Source organism: Poecilia reticulata, chromosome 2 (genome assembly GCF_904066995.2).
Source record: "Poecilia reticulata chromosome 2, P_reticulata-male-v2, whole genome shotgun sequence".
Lineage (NCBI taxonomy): Eukaryota > Metazoa > Chordata > Actinopteri > Cyprinodontiformes > Poeciliidae > Poecilia > Poecilia reticulata.
In genome coordinates, this window is record NC_088831.1 from 6015787 (window position 1) to 6039835 (window position 24049).

At 38.3% G+C, this 24049-nt stretch overlaps 3 protein-coding genes across 4 annotated transcripts; 1 reads left to right on the top strand and 2 right to left on the bottom strand.

Moving 5' to 3' along the window:
- The first annotated feature begins 571 nt into the window (after positions 1-571).
- On the top strand, positions 572-7778 carry LOC103474617 (uncharacterized). Its single transcript, XM_081615984.1, has 11 exons — positions 572-868; positions 3095-3256; positions 3365-3493; positions 3576-3745; positions 3875-3968; positions 4594-4689; positions 4802-4822; positions 4999-5019; positions 5158-5184; positions 5270-5332; positions 5577-7778. The coding sequence occupies exons 1-11, from the start codon at positions 790-792 to the stop codon at positions 5597-5599; spliced, it is 885 nt and encodes a 294-aa protein (XP_081472110.1). The 5' UTR covers positions 572-789; the 3' UTR covers positions 5600-7778.
- Positions 7779-8191: 413 nt separating this feature from the next.
- On the bottom strand, positions 8192-14910 carry slc19a1 (solute carrier family 19 member 1). Its single transcript, XM_008425743.3, has 6 exons — positions 14816-14910; positions 12844-13413; positions 11331-12075; positions 9827-10019; positions 9342-9483; positions 8192-9154 (listed from the first exon to the last, which is right to left on the bottom strand). The coding sequence occupies exons 2-6, from the start codon at positions 13090-13092 to the stop codon at positions 8918-8920; spliced, it is 1566 nt and encodes a 521-aa protein (XP_008423965.2). The 5' UTR covers positions 13093-13413; positions 14816-14910; the 3' UTR covers positions 8192-8917.
- A 1077-nt stretch (positions 14911-15987) lies between these two features.
- On the bottom strand, positions 15988-21771 carry LOC103474633 (C-X-C chemokine receptor type 2-like). 2 transcript variants are annotated; one of them, XM_081615975.1, is made up of 3 exons: positions 21051-21771; positions 18578-20940; positions 15988-17605 (listed from the first exon to the last, which is right to left on the bottom strand). In XM_081615975.1, exon 3 carries the CDS (start codon positions 17601-17603, stop codon positions 16548-16550), a length of 1056 nt encoding a protein of 351 aa, XP_081472101.1. In that variant the 5' UTR covers positions 17604-17605; positions 18578-20940; positions 21051-21771; the 3' UTR covers positions 15988-16547. The 2 variants fall into 2 exon arrangements, with proteins under 2 accessions (XP_081472101.1, XP_008423975.1); XM_008425753.3 differs by lacking the exon at positions 21051-21771 and having other exon boundaries at positions 18578-21023.
- Positions 21772-24049: the final 2278 nt, after the last annotated feature.

Below are 24049 nucleotides of genomic sequence, written 5' to 3' on the forward strand. Positions count from 1 at the left end.
AAGTGATTGGTTTGGTACATTATTGAATATTTTATCATGTAAATAAAATCGCAGAAAATGCAATCAAAAAAGTAATTATTTAAAGTGCATATTTTACTAGATATACAATTAGCTAATATAAATTAGAACTGCTTAATGAAAGGAATTACTTACACTGGAAGTTACATATAATGATACAAATTTATTTTGTATTTAGTGTGCAAGGATCATACATGTTAATAAATTAGCTCCACATTTAGTAAAATTTTGTAAATTACTAAAATAATGTGTTGCTATTTTACGTATTTAAGTGCGACACTTTTGGTTAATTTTTTAGCCGTACTAAGTTACTGCAAACCTGCTCAATATATTTTAATGTTAGAACTTGCTGCAGTACCAAACTCTGGACACTGGGGGGCGGACAATTTCCGCTTCAGACTTTGAATAAACTTTAAATTCCACAAACCTGGCTCAACTTTAATAAAACATGTTAGAGACGATACTATGAACGCCAGTTGTCATTATACGAAACAATAAGAGTCAGTTTGACAAATACAATTTTCAAATATGTCTCGGAGGCGGAGTCTTAGAGCCTGTGTCATAGCCCACTTCCTATACTTTCACTTTACGGATGGCTTTCCGAAAACTGCCATTCACATAGCGCCTCTGATTCTGAAACGGTGCTTTACGTTGTTTAATTCAAGGTGTTAAAATGCTTTTAATGTTAGTTTAACTTTGCTGGACATGTTACTTTCGGTCACAGACGAAAGCAAGCCATTTCCTCGTTCATAACCTTCTCAGACCAACGCCATGATCCTTTCGTCTCCAATCAAAACTCTTTCGTGCCCGGGATGGCTTCTTGTTCTGGCTGCGGCCTCTGTGTCCTCAGGTGAGTCCAGAACCTCCTCCTGAATCAAATGTAGCCTAATAAACTTTAGTCTGGGTCGTTTTAGTGAGTGTGCGCGTAGTTTAAAACTGCGTGGCCCCACCCAGCTATGTTGCTGCTTGAAGGCTGCCGCTTACAGGCTTTTCCATGTCTTTTTTTCATATGAACCGATTTTGTTTGTTTTGAAAGGGAATATTAAATCTACAGTGCAATAAAAGTCGTAAAACACACGAAGAACACGAAAAACTGCGATGCAGTACAGTAGAGGAAGTAGAATTTCAGTGGAAAATGCTAAATGGAATTTCTGCGGTGGAAAAGGGTCAGTTTTCTCTGTAAAGGCTTTTAAGGTCATTTCAAAAAGGTGCATGGCTAATGAAAAGCACTATGTCACATGAGAAATAAGGTCAGAAAGGCATGATGCTGAAGATCATACAAAATACTGTAGAATTTCCTCAAATTTAAGGTATCAGGGGAAACCTTTCACATAACAGTAAAGGACAAAAACCATGGATTACTAAAACTTCTGGTTCTGAGTTCTGATCCAGGAGGGAGAAAACTGGGAGATTCTGGAAAATCTTCACCTTTAGTGACAACTAACTTTCAAGTTTTAAACACAAACATGGCTGACAAGGTGAATACAAACAGGGGCAGGTAAGGAAAATGGGTTTACACACTAACGAAGAGTTCCTCTTAATATAAGTATTATACTTTGTGTCTGTTATTCTCCAAAAATCCCCGGTGATTTCAGCTATAATCGTAGTAAGACATAAAATTTTACCGAACACACATTTTATGACACAAAAAGCCAGTAATAGTGAGATAATAATAGTAGTGGTGGTAAGGTAAGGTAAAAAACTTTATTAATCCCATAGGGAAATTAAGATTGTCTGTTGCTCACACATTAATTCACATCCACACAACATTAAGAAATTTCAATCACAATATACACGCATTAAAAACAGTCTAGTAAAGGAACTTAAATACATTAAAAATGCTAATTACTCCGTCTCCTTCCCTTAACCCTCCCAGAAATCACAGCATTGTGAAGCCTAATGGCCCGTGGGACAAAGGAGTTTTTAAACCTCTCAGTTGAACATCCCAGTGAGAGAAACCTGTCACTGCCGGAGCTCCTCTGGTTGGAGAGAACAGTATGCAGGGGATGGCTTGTGTTCTCCAGGATTAAGCTGAGTTTAGACAGTGTCCTCTGTTCCACCACTGTCTCCACAGACTCCAGGCTCACACAAACCACAGAGCCAGCTCTGCGGATGAGGCGGTTCAATCTCCGTATGTCTCTCTTCTTTGCGTTGCCCCCCCAACAAACAACTGCGTAGAATGTAACAGACACAATGGACTTATAAAACATGTACAGGAGCTTAGAGCACACATTGAAGGAGGCCAGTCTCCTCAAGAAGTACATTCTACTCTGTGCTTTCTTGTACACATTGTCTGTATTGGAAAACCAGTTCAGCTTATTGTCCAGTTGTAGGCCCAAGTATTTGTATGTGCTGACCACCTCTACCTCAATGCCATCAATGATGGTAGGCTGAGGCAAGAGGGGCACCCTGCGAAAGTCAAGGACCATCTCTTTTGTTTTAGAGATGTTCCTTGACTTTCACAGGGTGCCCCTCTTGCAATATGTTTTATCTAGCTGTAACACACCGCCCCTCCCACACTTATTGCTGAGTCAGACTAGTTAGCTGTCAAAAAGAAGGCAACGGAAATATTTCTTTGCTTACAAATTAGACAAATTAAGGTGTCTGGAGATGAGGGTAGCACCAAAAGTAGTAGTTTGGTAATAAATCTTACAAAGTCTAACAGACTAATGCTGTTATCCTTTAGTCTAACGCCTAACAGATACAATATTATTGAATATTTTTTTGAGAAAATATGTAATTTTAGGTTCAAGCAGCAGAGTAGGGTAAATAGATCCCTGCTATTCTGCATCAGCAGCTATGGATCTTCAAATGTCATTGGTATATCAGATTTGCACAACAACCCAGTGTAGAACAATATACCCAACACCCAAATGAGCTGAAGGTGGAGGAAATTTACTATACTGCTATCTGTAAAGCTCAGATAGCTTAAAAAATCTATCTATGGTTACCCTAGAACATTTTGTAAGTAAGTAAATTTCTTTTACACAAATTAAGAGACCAACTGAATCTTTCTCTTGCTTTAAGATGAAATTATTGACATAAATTTGCACTGCTGCTGTGTTTTATTTTTTAGCTGCAGAAGAAAAAATCTATGCAAAGGTTGGAGACGAGGTAAAGCTCAAACCAAAAGAGGGCTCTGTGACTGAAGCAATCAAAAGCATCAACTGGAAAGTTGGGAAGGATCTGGCTGTCATGTACGATGAAGGACACTTTAAATACTATCGTGAGTTTGAAGGTAAACCGCTTGGATGTTTTGGGATTTCTTTTTTTCCCAACTTTATTTGTAAGAAAATGGACTGACAATGAAATGAAAGATGACATTCTGAGTTATGTTTGTCTGTAGGTCGGAGCAACTTAAACAACCAGACTGGAGAATTGACGATCACAAATGTGACTTTCCAATTCAATAACGAGTACAAGACCGAATTAAACGGCAAAACAATTGAGCACATGATTCACCTTAAAGTCCTCGGTAATCATCCCCTCTTACTGTTGAAAACATTTACATTTAAAAACACCGAACCTGATTGGTTCCCATCTTTCTCCAACTCCAGCTCCAGTTCCCGCACCAACCATTGCTCCATCCTCCTGCCCTGAAGATTCAAGCACATGTACCCTGACCTGTGAAGGAAAAACAACCAGAGAGACAGAACCAGTAGAATACATATGGATGACTGACAACACTGATGTGCCAGGTTCCACAAACAAAACATACACTGTAAAGGTATTAATTATCTCATACGTCATATAAGAGGCTGAAAAATCTACTAAAATCTTCGGTGTATAATGTTTTTGAAGTTTAACAAATCTGGTTTTTCACACTTTGATGATAACTGTAGTATTTTCTTTCCAGGACGACAGTTCAGGTGTCAGAGAGTTCAGCTGTAAGATGAAGAATCCAGTCAGTGAGGAGAGAAGCAAACCCTTCTCCAACCCATTCAAGCCTCGTGAGTTGACCCCATAAAGAATTGATCTATGCAGCTCTATTCACTATTTTCCTATCATTAGTTAATCCATTTAAGTGCCATATGTAGTCATTGGTGTGGGAAGACACCAGTCTGTACTTCCAATGGTATGTTTTTGGCTGAAACACCCTCTATTCTTGTCAAGCCATTGAATTCGGCCTAAATGGGCAGTAGCCCAGGGGAGCATTATAAAGGGGGGAAACACATGGTCCTCTCAGCCCAATTAACAAATTCAAATAAATGACATTTTCACAAACTCGGGCCATTTCTTTGGAAGCAGAAATGTAATTGTTGACAGCATTAGTGCTGTAGCACAGCTAGCTCCTGCAGGAGGTTAGAAAAGTTTCAGTTTGAAACGTTCAGAAACCCTCCCAAAGGAAATCATTTATTTAAATATGCAAGTGTACACGAGTAAGGCATAACATTATGACCACTAACAGGTGAAGTTAATAAGAGCGAGTATCATTGTGGCATCTGGGTGTGAACTGTTCTGTTCTTTGACTGAGTTTGGAAAAGGACACATGCATGAGAATGGTTTTATTATACAGCATATTTAATCTGCTTAATGTCCCTTTTCTATATTTCATATATGTCGTTTATAACTCAGCTGAAAGTGGTCCGAAGATTTCCAGAGGAATCATAGTGTTGATCATTTTGCTTTCTGCTGTGATACTGGTGGCCATCATCCACAGAATGAAAGCAGGTAATGAGAGTTTGTTTGTTTATATACTGTAAATATGTGCAGTTTTGTTGCACGGCTGCTTTTTGTTTCAAAGTGTGAAATTAAATCTTGCTGTTGATTTTCTTGTCTTCAGGAGAATGCTTCTACAATAAATGTAAGATTCCTTTAAAGCTTTAATTAAAAAATGATTGTTTTTGAAAATTAATTCTAATCTAAATGTTGTTAAATATGTTTCTACTTCATATAAACTAAGATGCATATTTGATATCCCATACATATCTAAATATAAACTCTATTGAACATTTTCTCTGCTGTGATTTCTCTCTGCAGCCTCCATGCCGTGGGAAAGAGGTAAATACACGACAAAAGCAAATTTATTTCAAAACGTATAACCTTTTTTAGGTTCAAAGATTATGTTAACCTAAGAAATACTTTTATGTTCACAAATAAATCATAGTTGTTGTTTGTTTTTCTTTAATCTGTTTTCAGATTTCTGGAGGAATACCAAGGAGCAGCGTAAGTCTAAACCTGAACTTCCTTTTGTTTTCCCAGTTTATAAAATGTCAAACATTTAATTTTAGATGGTTTGTTTTTGTTGTAGAACCTCAAGTAGCTGCTTCAGAATCCAACGGCAACACCACTCCACTAAAAGGCCAATTAGATGGTAAGAGTTTTTAAAAAGTTTATATATTTTTCATTCATTTACTGTTTATAATGAAGAAAAATGTCTAATATAGTCAGTTCAGTTTCACAATAAGTTTGCTCTGCCCTGACACTGTCTACATTTCTATAAAAATGTCATACAAGCTTCTTTTTCTGAATTGGATTATTGAAAATAACATGTATCCAACAAATGTTTATCTTTTAAACCACTTAACAACTCAACGGTTCGTTTCCTCTTGATGCAGAGGAAACTGCAGTGACGGATTAGTAAAGCGACGTCTTGAGACATCATTAGCAAAATCTTCTCTGGAAGAAACGTTTTGAAGAATGGATTTTTCTAGAAGTGTTTTTTTTTAATTTTTTTTTTATAAAGGTTTTGTTGGCTCTAGTGCCTTTATTTGAAAGTATTTAGACAGGAAAGAGGGGGAAGACCTGCGGCAAATGTCACCAGGCCGGGAATCAAACCTGCGACCACCGCCACAAGGACTGAGGCCTCAACACATGGGTCGTGCCAAGGCCCTGTGCCACCACAGCAACCCCCTCAGAATGTTTTTGACATTTTCTGCTGGCACTGAAAGCAACAACTGACTTGAGAGAACACACCAAGATATTCTGCTCTACTGTTACATTGGATGTTTTTATTAGGAAACACTTTTATTGTTGTTATTGCAGCGTCTGAAACATGCACTTCAGTGATATTTTTAAGGGAAAGTAATTAATTAGAGTGAGTTTTAGGTAAGACAAAAGGAAGAGAGGGTGGGCCGCTGATCCTTTGGAGGTTTGGTTCAAGAGTTTCCAAAGTGTCAAAACAACTCCTAAGACAATTCCTGGAAGCCTGGTAAGGTGAGCTTTCCTGTAAAAGACCTTATATAAATGACACCCACTGGCACTTTGACCTGATCGGACCTGTGTGTGCTCCTGGTGTGATGCGAGACGGGACTCGTGCACTTTTATGTGTGTCAGAGCAACCGAGCTAAGAGAAGAGGAATAAAGGAAGGGCATTGTGTGTCTGAGCCGCCTGTTCAGCCAACAGTCAAAGCTTTGTGCAGAACTGCTGACGGTTCGGCATCCAACCTATATGTCTGGCTTGTAACTTAGCTTTTGATGATAAAAAAAGCTCCTCTGTACAGATTTATCATTTTATTTACCGTAATGAGAAAAAAAGCTATCAAAGCCAACCAGCCTTATGTGATGAGGGCAATCCAAGCATCAACATCCTTTTTTAAGGTCAAGTCAAAGTTTTGTCTTCCGTAATCTTTGTGTGTTTTCCTAAAAGTCTAACGGATGATTAAGATGTTTTTGCCAAATGTGAAACAGGCCTTTAGTCTTTTTAACGAATCGTGAACTCTGACGTAGAGTTTCAAAGATTTGCAGACCAAAAGACGTCTGAAGCCGCGTCTCCATTACGAACGTGTGCAAAACTTTGTCGATATTCTACTAATGTTGAAAAAACACGAAGAAACCCAATTAAAATCACACATGAATAAGTTGGTTCACATGATAAGTCATTAAACTTTTTTTTTTCCCCGTAGTCATTAAAAAAAAAAACATGCCACATCATCATCCTCCGACTTCCTGTCTTCTTCTTTGTGGTTTGAGGCAGTGGTAACATCTGGTTGGTGATCATGTGACTTTTGTGACACACAAAAAGTGTTGTCGTTGCAGTTTTGCAAAATAAACCAATTTCAATATGGCCGAAAAACTACCTCATCCTAGCGCCAAAACCTTTGATCAAAAAATGAGGTTTTGTTTTTAGAAATTGGTGTGTTGTCATGAAGCAAATTTATTTTCAGAATGTCAAATTTTGTAATTATATAGTCAACGGAAACAATGACTCGAATTACCTTAGAGCATTATGTGTTGCTTCATGTTGTCAAGCAGGTTCTGCTTCAGCGCATTAAGGTTCCTTTTTCACACAGGGCCTGGTTGGTTTGGTGAACTTTTAATCGTAATAAATGAAATCATTCTGAAACACTACAATAACAACAAGACTGCATCATGGGTTAAGTTTTTCAGTTACTTTTAGTCTTTTCAGATTTTTCTTTTTTTTTAAAACTAAATGTGTTTGAATGTTTATCTTTTCAGTCATTGTGTAAATTGGTTGCTTTTCTGTTTTTCTTCTACTTTTTTTCCCATATAGCTTTTATTTAAAAAACTGACATTTGTCTACTTGAACAGGAAGTTGAGGTATTTTTGTGAGACTTTTACTGAGATCAACACAAATGTTGGCAGTTCTCCATTTTTTAACATCTTAGGCATGTAGAGATTCGCTTATTTATTACTAAGAAAACGCATGTAGTCACTGTCTGTATATGAGCTAAAGTACATTAAATACAACAACTCAGTTCTTATTTGTTTCATTATTTTTCATTGTTTCACCACTAGAGGGCAGCAAATGTTCATCTGATTAATGCAGTAAACAAAATAAAATGCATTAAAATATCTGACTTCATGCTCTACTTTTTTTAAAGCTAATTAAGCTTGGAAGTGACATTTCTTTTGTCCCATTTTCATCTCAAATGATATTTTGATCAAAAGGTCATTTTTCATATCTTTGTGATTCAGCTGTACAAACAGCTCAGTTAAAGGAAGAACCACCTGCTGAGAAATCCTGAACAAAAAAATAACAATAATCAGAGTTGAGCGACAACTACAGCTGAGAAAACAAGAATCATAACTTGGAGAGCGTGCTTTGAAAATGTTTTTATAAGTCCTGATTGTCTTCATGTTAGAACAAACCATGTATTTTAATAGGATTTTCAGATAGACCAGTGCAAAGTACTGTACTGTACCCTACCTGTACTCTACTTTAAGGTCTTACAAGATTTTGATAAAAATCGAAGAAAAAAATTACAAAATACAGCGTAGTAACTACTTATGTTTTATTTATGAATAAAAACATAAAAACTTTCAATTTCCTATCATACTGCATTTCTCAGAAATTATTTTAATCAAGTGAAAAATACACATTGTGAGCACATTCTGAAAAAAACTAGAATCCTACAAAAAAAAAAGTTAATATGACAAAGTGAAACTTCTGCTGTGTGGGAATTAGAAGTTCACTCTGAACTTTAACCTCGTTATAACCTGCAGCAGGATTAGGTAACACTTCATTCCTATGAGTTTCAAAGTAAAAGCAGCAGTTTGTTTCTTTCTTGTTCCTTAACTGTGGCACTAAATCTTACAAAAAATCAAAGATTAAAAACTGAGTTGTCCTACAATGATTTGTATCAAATACAAATTAATACTAGATTATTACAAATACAATCAAACACTGCAGAAAATCCAGCAGTTTTTTTAGCTTTCAGCATGTGGTTTTATCACAAAATATGATTGTCTTTGTTAATGAAAAAAACAGCAAAATCAATAGAATCAGATTTTGTCTTCAGATATTTTAACAATTACAATCGGAGTGCTGTGTTAGGAAAAAAAAGTGTAATATGTTTCAAACCTGATGTGCTCTGTCACTGTTTTATGGTGAAAAACATAAATGTAGTGCAAGAGGCTTCACACAGCAGAAGACGAGGCAGTTGCATGATTAAGGCTCAGAAAAAAACCACCTGACATCTCCGCCATCTTTACCAGGCTAATATGACTGGCACCTCAGCGGCTTCTCCAAAGTGTTTGCTGCCTTTAGGTTTGGACACTTGGACAGCGGTTCTGCTTCGGAGGTCATTGAAACAGGCGTGAGCTCTGTGTGCTGCCTGTCGGGTGACGCCTCCTCCTCCTCCCCTCGGTTCCGGAAGTGACGCACGAGGACGACGGCAGCGCTGATTAAGTACACCACGGTCAGCAGGGTGAAGTAGATGAAGTAGATGCGGAACTGCAACAGAAATTCGAAAGCTGAAATGAGCTGAGGTGGCGGACAGCGAGACAAGATCCCAGGAAAAGTTTTGGTTTGACGCGCCTTCAAGAGGATTAGCTAGAATTTTAATTGTATTTAAGAGAAATTTGGATTAAGGAGGCAGCCTTTGTAAATGTTTCATGCCTCCTATGGTGAGCGACCTCACCTGAGATTCCACGTCTAATCCCAGGCCTCTTTTGTCTGAAAATATCAGGTTGATGATGCTCTTCAGTACCGTCCCCAAGAAAGTGTTGATGCCGAAAACCAGAGCGCAGAGCTCCCTGGTGAGCGACGAGGCGATCTGGAAACTGGTGGTGAGAAGACAGCGACACCCAACTGAGCGGTTTGAAAACCAGAGGGCGCTACAAGCAGGAATAAGTCTTTATAATCGATGCAAAACTTGCTGTTGGACAACGGGAAACTTTTTACTCCAGATGCAGCTTTCTTAATCTGCAAAGATTAAATTATAAACTGGACTGCCGTATCAATGCCACTTCATAGGGTGGTATTTTTTATTTTTTAATTAAATCGACCAACGGCAAATTACAGCACAATTTCAGCCATTATGGGTTCATATAATAATAAAATAAAAATAAATCCGTGCTTCAGTAACGTCTTAGTATATACTATGCTTTTTTGTTTGTTACTCACGTGGCGATAGGAACCAGGAACTGGTAGAAGCCTCTGAAGAGGATGTAGCAAGAATAACAGACCCAGATGTTTCCAGTGGTGCCCATGACCAGCAGCATGCCCGCCTGCAGCGCCGTGATACCGCCGATGACCAGCTCCGACCAGACATTCCAACGGATTTTAGCGAAGCCCGCCATGAAGGAAGTGATTGCACCTGCGGGGGGGGAGGAGGGGTATGAAATAATTTAGAATTAATCACGTTGTTTTCCATTGATTTTAGAACAGTACACAGAAATCAATCAGCGCAGGTCAAACAAACAAAGATATCTGGTTGTTGGTTACCCAGCATCACGTTTTGGTTTATGACACTTTAGTGTTTCCATGTGATCTTCAGGTTACTTAATCGGTTTAAAGTGCAGAAAGAAGTAAAAAAAGAAAGTAAAGCAGTTGGTTTTATTCACAGCTCTGGGGGAATGAGATCAATATTTTATCCAGCCTCTAAAGATGCCGTTAATTGTCTGTTAGAAGAACCGACACAAACCTGATCTTTTCCTGACGGAAAAATCCAATTATAAGTAATTTATTATAATCTGTTAATCAGACTCTACATACTTTCTTCTGGGTTTTCTTGACTTTTTCACAAGGATTACAAAACTCCAAATCCTCCCAGGCTTGTAAGACAGAAGCTTTAACTTCGATGGAAAACGCCCCAACCAAGCTAAACGCGCTCTTGATTTCTTTTCTCAAAAAGAAATTGCAAATGACTAAAAAATATTTTCAAAGTTTGGCTTCTGTCACTTGGTCTGGGATTTGACCTGAATTCAAAGTCCAAATTAAATAAGCTGTAAATAAAGCGTGCTTATCAAACAATATGGCCACCCGGGGCACGCTGACATCACTAAATTACAGAAACATAAAGAGTGCATGTGTGAAAAACGAAGATTTCACTCAATTTAAATCTTAAAACACTAAAAAAAAAAAGATTATTTGATTTACTGCCCCCCCTACCTTTTACCCGTGCAACGATAAATTGTGATGAATCTGTTATTGAAATAATTAGAAATTTATTTAGCAATCAATTAATCATTAACTGAAGTATGCAAACTAATAAACTGGCTGTTTCCGGAAAAAAAAAACACCCAAAGAGCCGCAATTTAACCAAAATTGCACATTTTGTACTTCATATAAAAACAACTTTTGTCTGTAGATCTATTCCACCTAGAGCTCCTCAAATTTTAACTTCACCTAGACGTATTATTTAGCAGCAGATGATACAAATGATCAAGCCTTTCCCAAAGAAATGCTGTGTGACCGAATTTTAAAAGGAATTGTTTGCTATTTACATCTTTTTGTGGATTTCTAATATTGCATATTAAAGACTTTTCAGAAAGTGCCGGGATCTGCTAATCTCAAACGACCGACATATCAGGTAAAATGACCTACACATGCGTTAGGACAAAGTCCAGCGTACATCAGATATATTCCCATTAACTCCAGATGGGATAATTCCAGGTAAAGCGCTCACTCAGTAAGGTCGCAGCCGCCTCCACCGCGCCGTTGTAGTTGGTGGTGGATTGCACTTTGTTCCACAGGATGTGGACGTAGAACAGCACCAGGTAATACCCCGTGGAGTTGAAGATCCACCACAGGGACCAGAGCCTCAGGTTGGGCCTCTTCACCATGTTCCAGACCTCCAGCAGCATCTGCACAAAGATGGACTCCTTCCAGCGCGCCGTCAAGGACACACCCGCCCGCGTGGGGTTCATCTCGTCCGTTTCGGAGAGGGCGGCTTTCTCTGCCGGCTCCCGGCTCTTCGTCCGGTTGAAAAACAGCGAGCGCTTCGGCCAGGGCAGGCAGAACGCCAGCGCCAGCCCAAAGCTCACAAAGCCCAGGGAGATGGCGTCCAGCGTGTGGTAGCTGATGTTGCCCAGCGACAGGCACAGCTGGCCCAGCACGGAGCTGACGAAGACGCCCAGCAGGACAGAGGAGCGCGAGTATCCGGCCACGCGCTGATACAGCGATGGGCTGACCAGGGAGAAGATGTAGGAGGAGTAAGCCACGCGGCACGCCATGGTGATGCCGTAGAAGAACTCCATCAGCTGCATGTGGACCAGCGTGGCGCCCAGTAGCATCAGCACCCAGATCACCACGTGGCTGACGCCCTGGATGATCAACACCGGCTTGTAGCGCAGCAGGTCGGTCAGCAGGAAGGCCGGCACCAGCACCACCATGTAGGAGTACGTCAGCACCGGAGTGATCTCATTGGTCACCTGGGAACAGCAGCCGGCGCCGGGTTAAAACTTTTCCCCTCACAGAGTGTCCAAACTGTTTGCAACAAATGTTTCTACGGTCTTACGGTTAACTGTATGTAAGCAAAGAATTGGTTCCAATGAAGTGAAAAATTGTACATTAAATAACTTATTAACTGACACAGAAAACAAGGAAACTAGTGGCTTTATTTTTAATAACCAGGAACAAATCCTGGATCCTTCAACACGTCTGCTAAAATACTAATTTCAAGAGTTCAATCCTTTTTAGCCAAATTTCAAACAATAAACCTTCATAGTTCTCATTTTTGTATCATTTAAAACTATAAATAGATGGATTTATAGGTGGATGATGGATGAACTAAAGAAACATTAAAGGTTTAAGCAAAAGTGGGAGAAGGTTGAAGATAAAAGCAACTGTCTTTTGTCTATTTTTAACAAGCTTATTAGCATGAGTCGTCTGTCCACTTTAACTGCTTTAGAGACCTTTCTGAACTCTTAAGCTCATTTTTCGGTCCTTCGAAGTCATAAAACAAAAATCACATCTGTACAAGTCACATATCCTCCTCCGATGACGCAGTTAGGAGGAATGCGAACTGTGACCTCGAGTAAGACGGATCAGTCATCTCCCTGCGGGGAACACATGAATTCATCCGAGCAGAAAATCCTGACAAACAGTTGCAAAGTTGCAATGTGACAGTAACGGGACGAGTTGGAAAGTCTGTGTTGCGTTTCCGCCGAGTTAATTATCAATGTCTGGACCGCACTGACCTGCTCTCTGGTGAAGTTCTTCTCTGAGCTCAGCAGATTGGGCGTGATGAACGACTCCCCGGGCCTTATGGAAGACATGAACCCGTAGAAACACAGAAACATCACGGAGTACGTCAGCTTCCCGCCGTCCTCGGCGGGACATGGCGCCGCGGCCGCCTCCGCATCCCCGCGTCCCTCGCCGTCCTGCAGCGGCGGCGGCGGCGTCTTCACATCCACGTCTTCCCCCGCCGCTGCTCGGTCGGCTGCCATCGTGGCTGCTGGATGTCGGTCGCCCCTGGATACGGAGCGCTGCCTTTCCACTGCTCTGTCAGATCAGCATGTGAAGCAAAACTACTCTGGCTGGAATGAAAGAGGAAACCCTGCGGCGCTGTCTGACGCCGCTTGGTCTTCTGTGAAGACAGGCTGAGCTACCCGGAATGAACCATTTTACAGGATGATGAAATCGTAGGTACACAGCTAGCATGCCGTCGTCTGCATGAGAGAGAAGCTGTTGACCTTTGCCCCTTTCGACCGTGCAATATTTTTCCAACAGAATGCTATCCAGCAGCTGAGGCTCGGCGCATTGTTGACCTGAAACGATAACAGCGCGTTCTGTTAGTCGAGTCAATCCGACTTTGCCTTGCGTAACGGAAAGTAAAAAAGGAAAACCCTCTTTGTGGTTTCCCTAAAAAAATCTCTCCACATTTGGGTTAAAAACAGCTCAAATCAAACGTAAACATAATGAAATGATGACCAACGAGAAAATCTTGTGATGTTCTCCACCTCAGAGACCGACATTGTAACGTACTGTATTCTGTACATGGAATTAAGGAAGTTTACATAAACAAATCCGTCTAAACCACATGCAAAGTAACTTGAGTCAACATATCACTGCAGTCAACAAATCACTGCTCTCTGAGTAAACAAATCTGTTTAAATCACAAATGTGTTGTGGTGTTATATTTATGCAAAAAAAAAAAAGATAAATCAGGAAAATAAACTACATTACACTGATTATAAGTGAAATATGGTGGAGGCAGCATCATGCCTGCAGATGGTTTCTTGCTTAAAATTGTAATAAGATGCATCATAAATAAGTGATGAAATGTAAAAAAAAAAGAAAATAACTTATCCGGAATTGGGTAGTAACTAGTTATATTTACTTAAGCTTTATTTTTTTTTGCCAAAAATTTACCTTTACAAGTAGTTTTAAGGCACCATACTTTTAACCTTTACTTGAGTAATACTATTATGAAATACTGTTTAAGAGTAATATAAACACACTACCCTAAATTTGCAATACAATAAGGTTATTTATGTTTAATAACGTTTTTATTTTAGTCTTTAAAACATCAGAATTCGCACAAAATGAAATGTGTTCCTATTATTTTACCAACTAACTCTTAGTTGAGTAATTTCTAGGATAGCTTTTTAGCTTTTTGCATTACTTTTCGGGGTATGAATACTTTTGCAATGCTCAGAATGTTCTAAAGCCACTTAGGATCTGAGGCAGTAAAACAAGTACTATAAAACTATTTTAATGTGTTTACCACGAGGACCTCACTTATGTTCCCTTCTGCATTACTTCCAGACGTTATTATAATGAAAACAGCAACACTGTGCAACAGAAGACGAGGTCTGACTGGATGTGTTTTTACAACAAACACGTAACAACTACGTAACACGCGGTACTAGCGCGGGCTAGCTGCTAATGTGACTGAAAACCTTAAAAAGAGACATAAGGTTTTCAGTCATATGCTTAATGACATATTTAGAACGCTGCAGCTAACATGTTAGCATTACTGTCTAAAAAGCGAAGCAGGAATCTGGACTCCGTCAGCACAAATTATTAGAATGGCGTTTAGAGCAAATTAACCTCAGCAAGCAAGAAAATGGTGAAAATGTTTAGCTACCTGTTAAAAACGTGCATTTCAGTAACATAAAAAGGGGGAGGGGGGTTAAAAATGTAACAAATAATTAAATGTAACGTTACCTCGTGCGGTCCACTTGCAAATCTTAAAAATCGCGTGGGTTTCTGGGAACTGCAGTTCTCTCCCACAACCAAGATGATTAACGGTCTCATAAGTTGTAACATGTTTATTTGGGGAGTTGTCTCTTGTGCAGCTCACACAAAAATGACATACAAAGAATTATTTTAACTGTCTAATGCTTTTAAAATATATCTTAAGCAATATGTTTAAAAAATAGAACAATAAGAATATCATTACAATAATTTTCTTGATTTTACTTTTAAACTAATCTTTCTCCTTCAAAAAAGCTCATGTATGACCTCTTCTGGTAGTTCACTGCTATTGCAGCAACTAATGCTATACTACTATGACTACTACAAGGCTACTACCGCCACCGCTACTACTACAACTTCTATTACAACAACAACTACTACTGCTACTACTACTACTACTACTACTACTACTACTACTACTACTACTACTAATAATAATAATAATAATAATAATAATAATAATAATAATAATAATAATAATAATAATAATGCAGCTGTATGACACACACTGATACATTTCAGCATGTCATTTTATTTTCCCTTTTTATATCTATATAAAAATATAATTTGAATGTATATCGCATATATAAGAGTAGATGTATTAATAATATTTTCAATGCCAAAATCCTTAGCTTGTTCAAAAACTTTACAAATGAAACTTATTTTGATTCATTTATTTCTGTTTACTTTAATAACTATGACAGGTTCACTGAAAATGCTACATTAGAGCAATAAACGCATTTTTATATACAAATGCTATGTAATAAAAAAAGACAGACATGGTAACATATTCTGTTACCATGTGTGGTTTATCTCCACAAGAGGGAGATAAACCACACAAAATTTGCTATTAGTGGGAAGTAGAGTGGAAGGAAAGAAAAGTGTATATAGGCAGCAGAAATAACTTTCATTTATAAATGAATGTCCCAGGCTCTAGAGGAAGAAGAGACACTCAATTTATTTAGCTTGAGGTTCAATGGGAAATTTCTGTGGTCGATGATGATTTTGGGACTCTTGTCATCTGCTTTACAGATTTATCTTAAAGATGCAAATGTGTAAAATAAAATTAATTTCTTCTTGGAAAAGTTAAAACAAATTCAAGGCAGCTAACAGTAGTCATAAACTGAACAAGACTGCATCCATTTAACTTGTAAATAGATTTATTGGTTACAATCAAACAAAACAAGTTTGGATAGAAAAAAATATACTTTTATGTATTTGCATATGAAAGCACACATTCAGCATCGTCTATTCACAAAGAAGAAAGATAAAAGTTGAAACTTTACACTGTACATTTGTAAATATGGTAAAATTATACATGTAGGGATTTAACTGTACTTTATTTTCTTAAACATATCCCAAAATGTGTTACCTTTGTGTCAATGAATAAAGGCGACATAGGTGTAACATGACGAGTTCCAGTAGATGGCAGCAATGTGTCATAATATCTAAGAGGAATACAACAAGTCCTACCATTGAACATAATTGAAATATTTATACTCTTTTATTTCCAAACAAACAAACAAACAAAAAACTGATACGTCCTAAAGTTGATATAATTTATCTTAATTTTGTGATGGATTTGGACACTGCTGCCAGTTTTCATCATCTCAAATCAGATACAAAGACAACGTTAAGCCACGTCTCCATGTTTGTTGATTCCTCTCACTATACAAGCACTAGGTTTAAGAGACCACCACATTCAGAGAATTGTTCCAGTTCCCTCCGAGGTCTGAGAGGTTGACCGGCTGACCTTTGACCCCGACATCCTCTCCTGTCTGAATTTCTTCTGCATGAGGCACATCATTTTCTTCCTGAACTTCTCTCCCACGAAGGCATACAGGAACGGGTTTATGGAGCTGTGCAGAAGAGCCAGGGTGTTGGTTATATCCAGGGCTAAGGTCACCGACCTCCTGAAGCTGCAGTCGAACCGTATCAGGTTGGTCCTGATCAGCGTGTCGATCATCATGGTTATATGGTACGGCGCCCAGCACAGCAGGAATGCGATCACCACGACCATGATCACCCGCATGGCCCGGTGCTTCCGGAAACCACGAGTGTGCAGCAGCCTGGCGATGGTGACGCCATAGCATGCCACCATGACAGCCAGCGGGATCAGAAAGCCGAAGATATGGCGAAACCCACGAGTGGCGATCCTCCAACTGGTGACGCTCCCAATGTCGAAGCGTTCCGTGCAAATGAGCCTCTCAGAGTCCTCGTCAAGCTTGAAGACGTCGTTGAAAAGGGCAGGCAAAGCAAGGCCCCAGCCGAGGGCCCAGACCGCCGCGCACAGGATCCTGCTGCACTTCCTCTGTTTAGTCCCGTGGGTCTCGTTGGAGCGCACAATCACAAGGTACCGATCGACGCTGATGCAAGCCAGGAAGATGATGCTGGTGTAGAAGTTTGCCTCTATGACCAGGTTGAGGAACTTGCACATGAAGTCACCAAAGAGCCACCCCCAAACCAGCGCTACTGCGAAAAATGGGAGCGTCAGGGCCATGAGTCCGTCTGCTATGGTCAGGTGGAACAAGTAGACGTCCGATGAAGTCAAAACCTGTCTGCTGGAGCTGATCACCCATCCTACCAACAAATTGCCCGGGATCGCCAGTAAAAAGTTAGCTATGAGGATCAGAGACGAGATCGCCCCTGCAGTAGGATCCAGGGGCTTTGGATTGCATGGTATTGTGTTTAGATTCAAGTCGAGCGGTTCAGTTTCATTTTCAAAGTAGTAGTCAGTGAAGACGTAGGTGAGGGACATGGCTATGGAAAAGAAACAGAGGTAAATCTGTCATTTAAACTGAAGAAAACAGTTTGAGGAAGTTCTTCAACTTGGTTTCAGAGTTTTACATTTTAAAGGAAATGCTAAAATTGACAAATACTTGAGATCCCCTTTAATAACAGTAGAAGCTAACATCTACTCTTCTTTATTTTCTTTCTTGGGGGTTCAACCAATCAGCAACAAGGAAAATGAATGGCACACCTGGATTGGCTTTTTTGCAAACACCAGTCAATAGAGTAAAATTCTGTATTTATATTTCAGCTTCCCAAACTGGATTTTCTTTCTTATATATTTTAGATATGGTGTTTGAAAACATCTGTGAATAGGCAATTTTTTGTAAATAATTTTGAGCTACATTCAACTGAAAAATCTGCAAATACTGAACCACAAATGTGTATATGCAAGGATTTAGATGGAAAAAATGAGGTTGGAGGCTGTGCACCAGCAATAATGCTCTTGCTTGAAACATCCACACAAATAAAATGTTCCTAAAGCAAATGTGCAATATAAAAGTAACCAAAGAATGATTTAAGTTTAAGTGGATGTCATTTTATTGATGTTTACGCTTATTCCTAATAGTAATTCTGCCAGAAAATAAAGTCCATCTTCAATTCTCATAGACGTTTCATATAGGAAGATACTTGGAGGTGCACTGCCTCCAACCTGCGTTTAATGCAAAAATAACAATCAGTTTCTTTGTTAGCAAGGCAACAGTTTAAATATCCATTAAAAGGTAAAAAATAAAAGCCTGAATTTGATGAATTCAGGCAAATACTGAACAAAATACATCACAAAAGCATTAAACTCATAAAGCAAAACTATTTAATTTCAGCTTTCTCCCTAAGCTTCTTTTCTTTTATTCCTATCACAATGGTTGAATTTCTATATCAAATGTCATTAATTTAGCCAGATTTCTTAAATTTTTTAGAAGATGAACTGCATCAGGAACTCACCTCTGTCTTGATAGGAAACCCCAGCATCCAAATGACTGCACCAGTGTGGTAATAATACATTATGTCCAGCTGCTTTTCTCTACTGCGGGGTTGACCCAATGTCCTGTTTCCCCTTTTTTATGTGCGTTCCTGAACACGACTGCGTCAACACTTTTTCACTACTACATCTTCCTCTAAGATAATCAGTTGTTGAATTAAGAATAAATAAGTATTTTCTAAAAATCTGGAATGGCTTCATAGTTCCATCTACCTTTATAGGACTTCAGCTTCATCTGATTAAAATCAAGGCCTCATCATTAACCTCCCACCACCATGTTTCTCGATGTTTTGGAGTTTTGGATGGATCAAACCATAAAACTGTAGAATATTTCACATTTTCTAAGAAACCCAACCTGTACTTTGTAGAAGTAAACGGCCTCCCTGAGCCCGTCTCCGCTTTCTGATGATTCACCGGATGCAAAATAAGGGTACGCTTATTAATAGTTAAACGTTTGTTTGGTTGGAGATTCATGTTTCGTACTGCACACAAGAGGTGGGTGTGTGTCACAGGATTTTGTTGGGTAACCAGCTTCCTGTTGCAAGGTGTTTCACAAAATCCACATTCCACTTTCTGGAAATCGGTTTGTAAAATGTTCTCCTCCTTGATTGAGTAAAAGACTGATTGTTTTAAGCAACAATCTGCCAACTCGGTATTTTTCTGAAGCAGAGAGGTTCGCTGATATTTTTGTTGTTTTAGTGGGAAAATAGGTAGCTTCATGTTGAGACAAACATCAGAGAGCATGAATGCATGAATGCTTGTAAAGTAGTCAGTAATGACAGGTGGCGGACTGTCTCGCTGACAGAACCCTTCCGTCCCCGCCTATACTGCTATATTGCTCTTCTAAAGAATCAAAACACACACATTTCATTTTTACTCTATCTTTGACTCATCTTTCTTATTTACCCTGCTTAACAACATGCGGGTTTTTACAAGTGTAAATGCCCTCATTGTCACGCCGCCAGGAAGCAAGACGGCACCCCAACAAGAAATGACAGTTTATAGTTTGCTTTTTTTTTTTTAAGTCAAAGGTGTCTCTTACTGCTCTCACCAGTGTTGGCAACAAGTAAATAAAAAGCAGAAATACTCCAAGGTTTGATTTGCTTTACTGATTTGTTGTTTCTGAACAACAAATCATTTCTGCGCTCTTGGCGCGATGCTCAGTGGGAGCGCAGCAGATGTCACGGTCAGACAGCGTGGAAGCAGGAGCATGTCCCGTCAGACTGTTAGTTCCCGAAACCACACAACAAAAATAACCTCGTAGAAGCGCATGCAGGGTCACCGTGACACCGTCAGACAACGCATAAAGTAAAATACTTGTGGGGTTTTTTTAAGACCTTGGGAGAGTTTGAGAGAATCCGACATTTATTCTGGATATTTCTTCTAAACACACACATTTAATTCGTTTTCCTTCATCATCATACATATGAGGATGCATTTAATGTGGATATATTCAAAACATATTGAATTCCAGATTTGTTTAGGATCCCATTCATCTGGAAAAACCTGAGCTGTTTGTTGTACCGACAGGCTGGCAGCTGCCAAACACGTTGAAAGTCCGCAAGACTGGACATTCGCCTATCTGAGAAAACTCGAGCAACCTCTCTGGAAAAACTCGACCGGTGTCTGGATTCTTGTTTGATTTGCTTCGGAGGAAGACACTTGCCCAACAGATACTCATCTTGACAGCTTGAAGACGGCATTGCAGGCTGCCGCTTCATCAAACGCCATCCTCTTGTTCTTCTGGCAAACTTACACCTGAAAGTAGAAGACATTCCAGTCAAGTTTAAAGTTTCATTCGCGTGAAAAACGCTCTCTTCCTTCATGCCTGAAATGTGCAGTTTCATTTTGCACTTTTGATTGTGTTTATTTTTAGCCTTCCCACCTTTCTGTTTTGCTCTTCTTTGTAATGCAAAGAAGGCAAAAAAAACAACAACTTAAAAACAGTTTAATCTTGAAATAAATGCTTTTATTGAGTCATTTTTAAAGATAAATCCTTTAAATTCAAGCTACACAAATTGTAGCTACATTCTATAGGTTTGGGTTTTCCAAAAGACGTCTCACTGTTCCGAGCAGATGCTGAGTAAGTCCTCCAAGTATCGTGAGATTTTCTTGGGTCAGTCCAGTTACTCTGAGAGTTCTCAGTATTTCTCCATGTTAGGTTTTCTCTCTTTATCATCTGGAGGTTTCAGGCCCTCCTTGTGCACACAACAGTCAGTTCTGTTGCTGCCAGAACCCAGAGGACGCCATGTAACTGGATGTTTTATCTCTGCACCGATGTTTTCTCCCTGGTTGCCATGAGAACTGCAGGTCCTCCAGTTTTCTTCTGCAGGACGAAAGCATGTTGGATCAAAAATAAATAATAATTAGCAGCATGAAATAAAATGTATCTGTTTATAGGTTTTATTGCTTCAACAGCTGACTAATTACTGACACCTTAGAAATTCACACGTAGATTTCTTTCCTCTTTAAAAAGAAGGGGGTTTCTGTTGAGTGAGTCACACGTTGTTTTCCTCATTCGTTCGAATGGTCTGTTGGCACACCTGCACATACAGTTTCCGATCTGGTATTTTGTTTGTTCTGCTAAAAGGTTTCTTCTTTTTTCTTTTTACAATCCGAAACAGACAGAGCAGCTTGTTATCTAATCTAAAATAGTCACAGGAGAAAAAAGGTTGAAAGAAGCAGCTGAATTCCTCATGAGACACGAGTAAACAGACTTTTTTGCGAGTGTGTGTGTGTGTTAGGACAGACGTCCCACAGTGCGTCGTTACTGGAATCAACTAAACAAACAGTGCGATTAAACACATATACATTTTTAAGTAAATGCCCTTTTTAAGCTCTGAGAAAAGACAGAGTTTAGTACCTATTTCTCTTAAAGTGAAACTAGAAGCGCTCTGATGAATTTACAGAGAACAATAGAAAGACGGAGGATGAAAAACAACAGCAGGTACAATCACACAGGTATGCACTTCCTGCACATCTGTCACCAAGCCGGCTCTTCTGAGAAAAACACTTCATTGGTATATTGTTACATCCAAAAGAATAGTAAACTCACATGGTACTTATCTAATCTTTTAATTATTTTAATTATTTTGTACACAAGAAGAACCAGATCTGTTCTTCTGTGAGGACTAGGAGGGTCCCCCCCCAGAGAAACAAGCTATTAATATCTGTTTAATTACTGTTGTCTCAGTTCTGAGAAAGGACTTCAAGCACTTACAGAGTCCTTATACTAGAATAAATAGATTTTTTTATGGTTAGAGAATATATCTTGTTAACAGATGAAAACATTTTAAAACAGTAGAAATCTGTATTTTTTAAAATAGTCCTGCAACAAATACAGTTTTGAACTAAGTATAAGACATAAAATATAATGTTTTTCCTCCAGAACTTTGTTTGATCCTTCATTTCCTATTCAACATGGCAAAGAAAAAACACATTTTAAACTGTACTTTAACGTATTCTTATCACTGTATGATCTGCAATGACTCAAAGAGAAAATAAATTATATTAAAATGATTTCAAATTATATAGGTGTTTCATTTTTCAAACAAAATTAATACTCTTCTATATATACATTTTTTTTCTAATACATTAATTTGGTAGTTAATAAACTGTATTCATCTAAAATTACCTATATTTTAGACATTTAGAAAAAAAGTCTTGAATTTTCAGGTATATTTAAATCTCTAAAGCTTGAATTTCAGGCTGGACTTGATGAATTGTCAATTAAAATACTCACCACTGTTTTAGTTTTTAAATTATTTTACCGTGGCGACTAATAGTGACTAATAATGTCTCTGGTGATCTACTAAAAGCAATCATTTACTATCTTTATTTTCTTACCTGGAAGAATTAAACATGTTTAAAAAATATATAGCTGTTTGTCTCTTTAAAGTAAAAAAAAGTAAAATATTATCAAAAACTTTAACTAAAAAAACAGTTCAGCCTCCTGAAGTCGAAGTATCTGTAAACAGATACAATTCCCAACCTACTTGAAGTTAATTTTATGAAGAAGAAAAAAAAAAGAATAAAATACACATATTTTTTATTTACCTGTAGTCTTACTTGAAATCTCAAAACAAAGCAGCCCTTATGCGTCTTGTTTTCGTTTGACCAGCTTCCCTGACAATGAGATGAAAACATCTGAGATGAGCCTTTAAAAAGGAAAATGCTTTGACTTGGCAAAACAAAAGCGGAAGGATGAAGAATGTGAATCATTGGACAAGACCCCAAAAGAAAAAAAACAAAAAAAACATTGATACCAAGAAATGTTTGACAAAACTGATCTCACTGATGGAAAATTAGGGCAATATTCAGGTTTGCAGAGTTGTTTGCTGCTTTGGCTTTCAGATTTGATATTTTATAAAGTCCACATATAGAGGTTAGGATATTTTCAATTAGTGAACTTGATTGTTTTTCACACATATTTTTCCATCAGCAAGTGTAATAACGGCGGCCTTTTTTGGCAGCACACTGTAATGCAAATAGGACTGTGAGTGGCAGCAGAGTGCAGATTACCACTAAGTTTGATCAAACTGTAAGACCAAATGTAGAAATTCTTAAATAGTTGTATTTTTCTAAATAAAGGCTGTGCTTTTGTCGAGCTTTATAGATCCTGTAATTTCTCAGAACTGAATAAGTCCAGTCCAGGTTTGGATGATAACTAAGGTTTTAATGACTGCAAACAAATAACTGGTAATCAAGAAAGGCATCACAAATTTAACCCCCAAACAAGTTGGGGTGATTAAATAAATGTAAGAGTAAAAGTAATATTGTACCATACAAGCCAATAGGAAGAAGGCTAACAGCATAAAATAAATAAATATTAATACCCAAACAGTAAGATCCTTCCTTTATATCATGTTTAATCTTCTTCTTTCGCTCCGTTTCAGTGGTAAAATTAATCCGCCTGACTGACTAGTGGCACCAAAACATCTCTTTTGCATCTCCTCCAGCTTGACTATTCTTATTTCGTCACCAGCTCTTCTAAAAAAATAAAAAATAAAAATAAAAAAAATCATATAGCTGCTTTTTTCAGCATTTGCGCCTCCTTTGTTTGGCTGCTAATGGGCGGTCTCAGATTTTACTTTTTGCTGACGTGGAAAAACAGAGTCTAGTTCTGGTTAGCAACAATTGAATCTGTGCCAGGGGTTAATTTGGTCTTCAGTCCATGTTTGGCACTTGGCACAATCAAGACAGTGTGCTTTATTTCATCACAAGTTGACACATAATGAGTTGCCAAAAATAAATACCAAACATACAGTAACTATTCTAAAATTGACCCCAATGTTGCTACTGTTTAATTAAATCTGACTGAATAAGTATTTAGCTCTTTTATTATTATTATTATTATTATTATTATTATTATTATTATTATTATTATTATTATTATTTTCTCCTTCACAAACGGCCCTTTAGATCAAGGGCCCCAT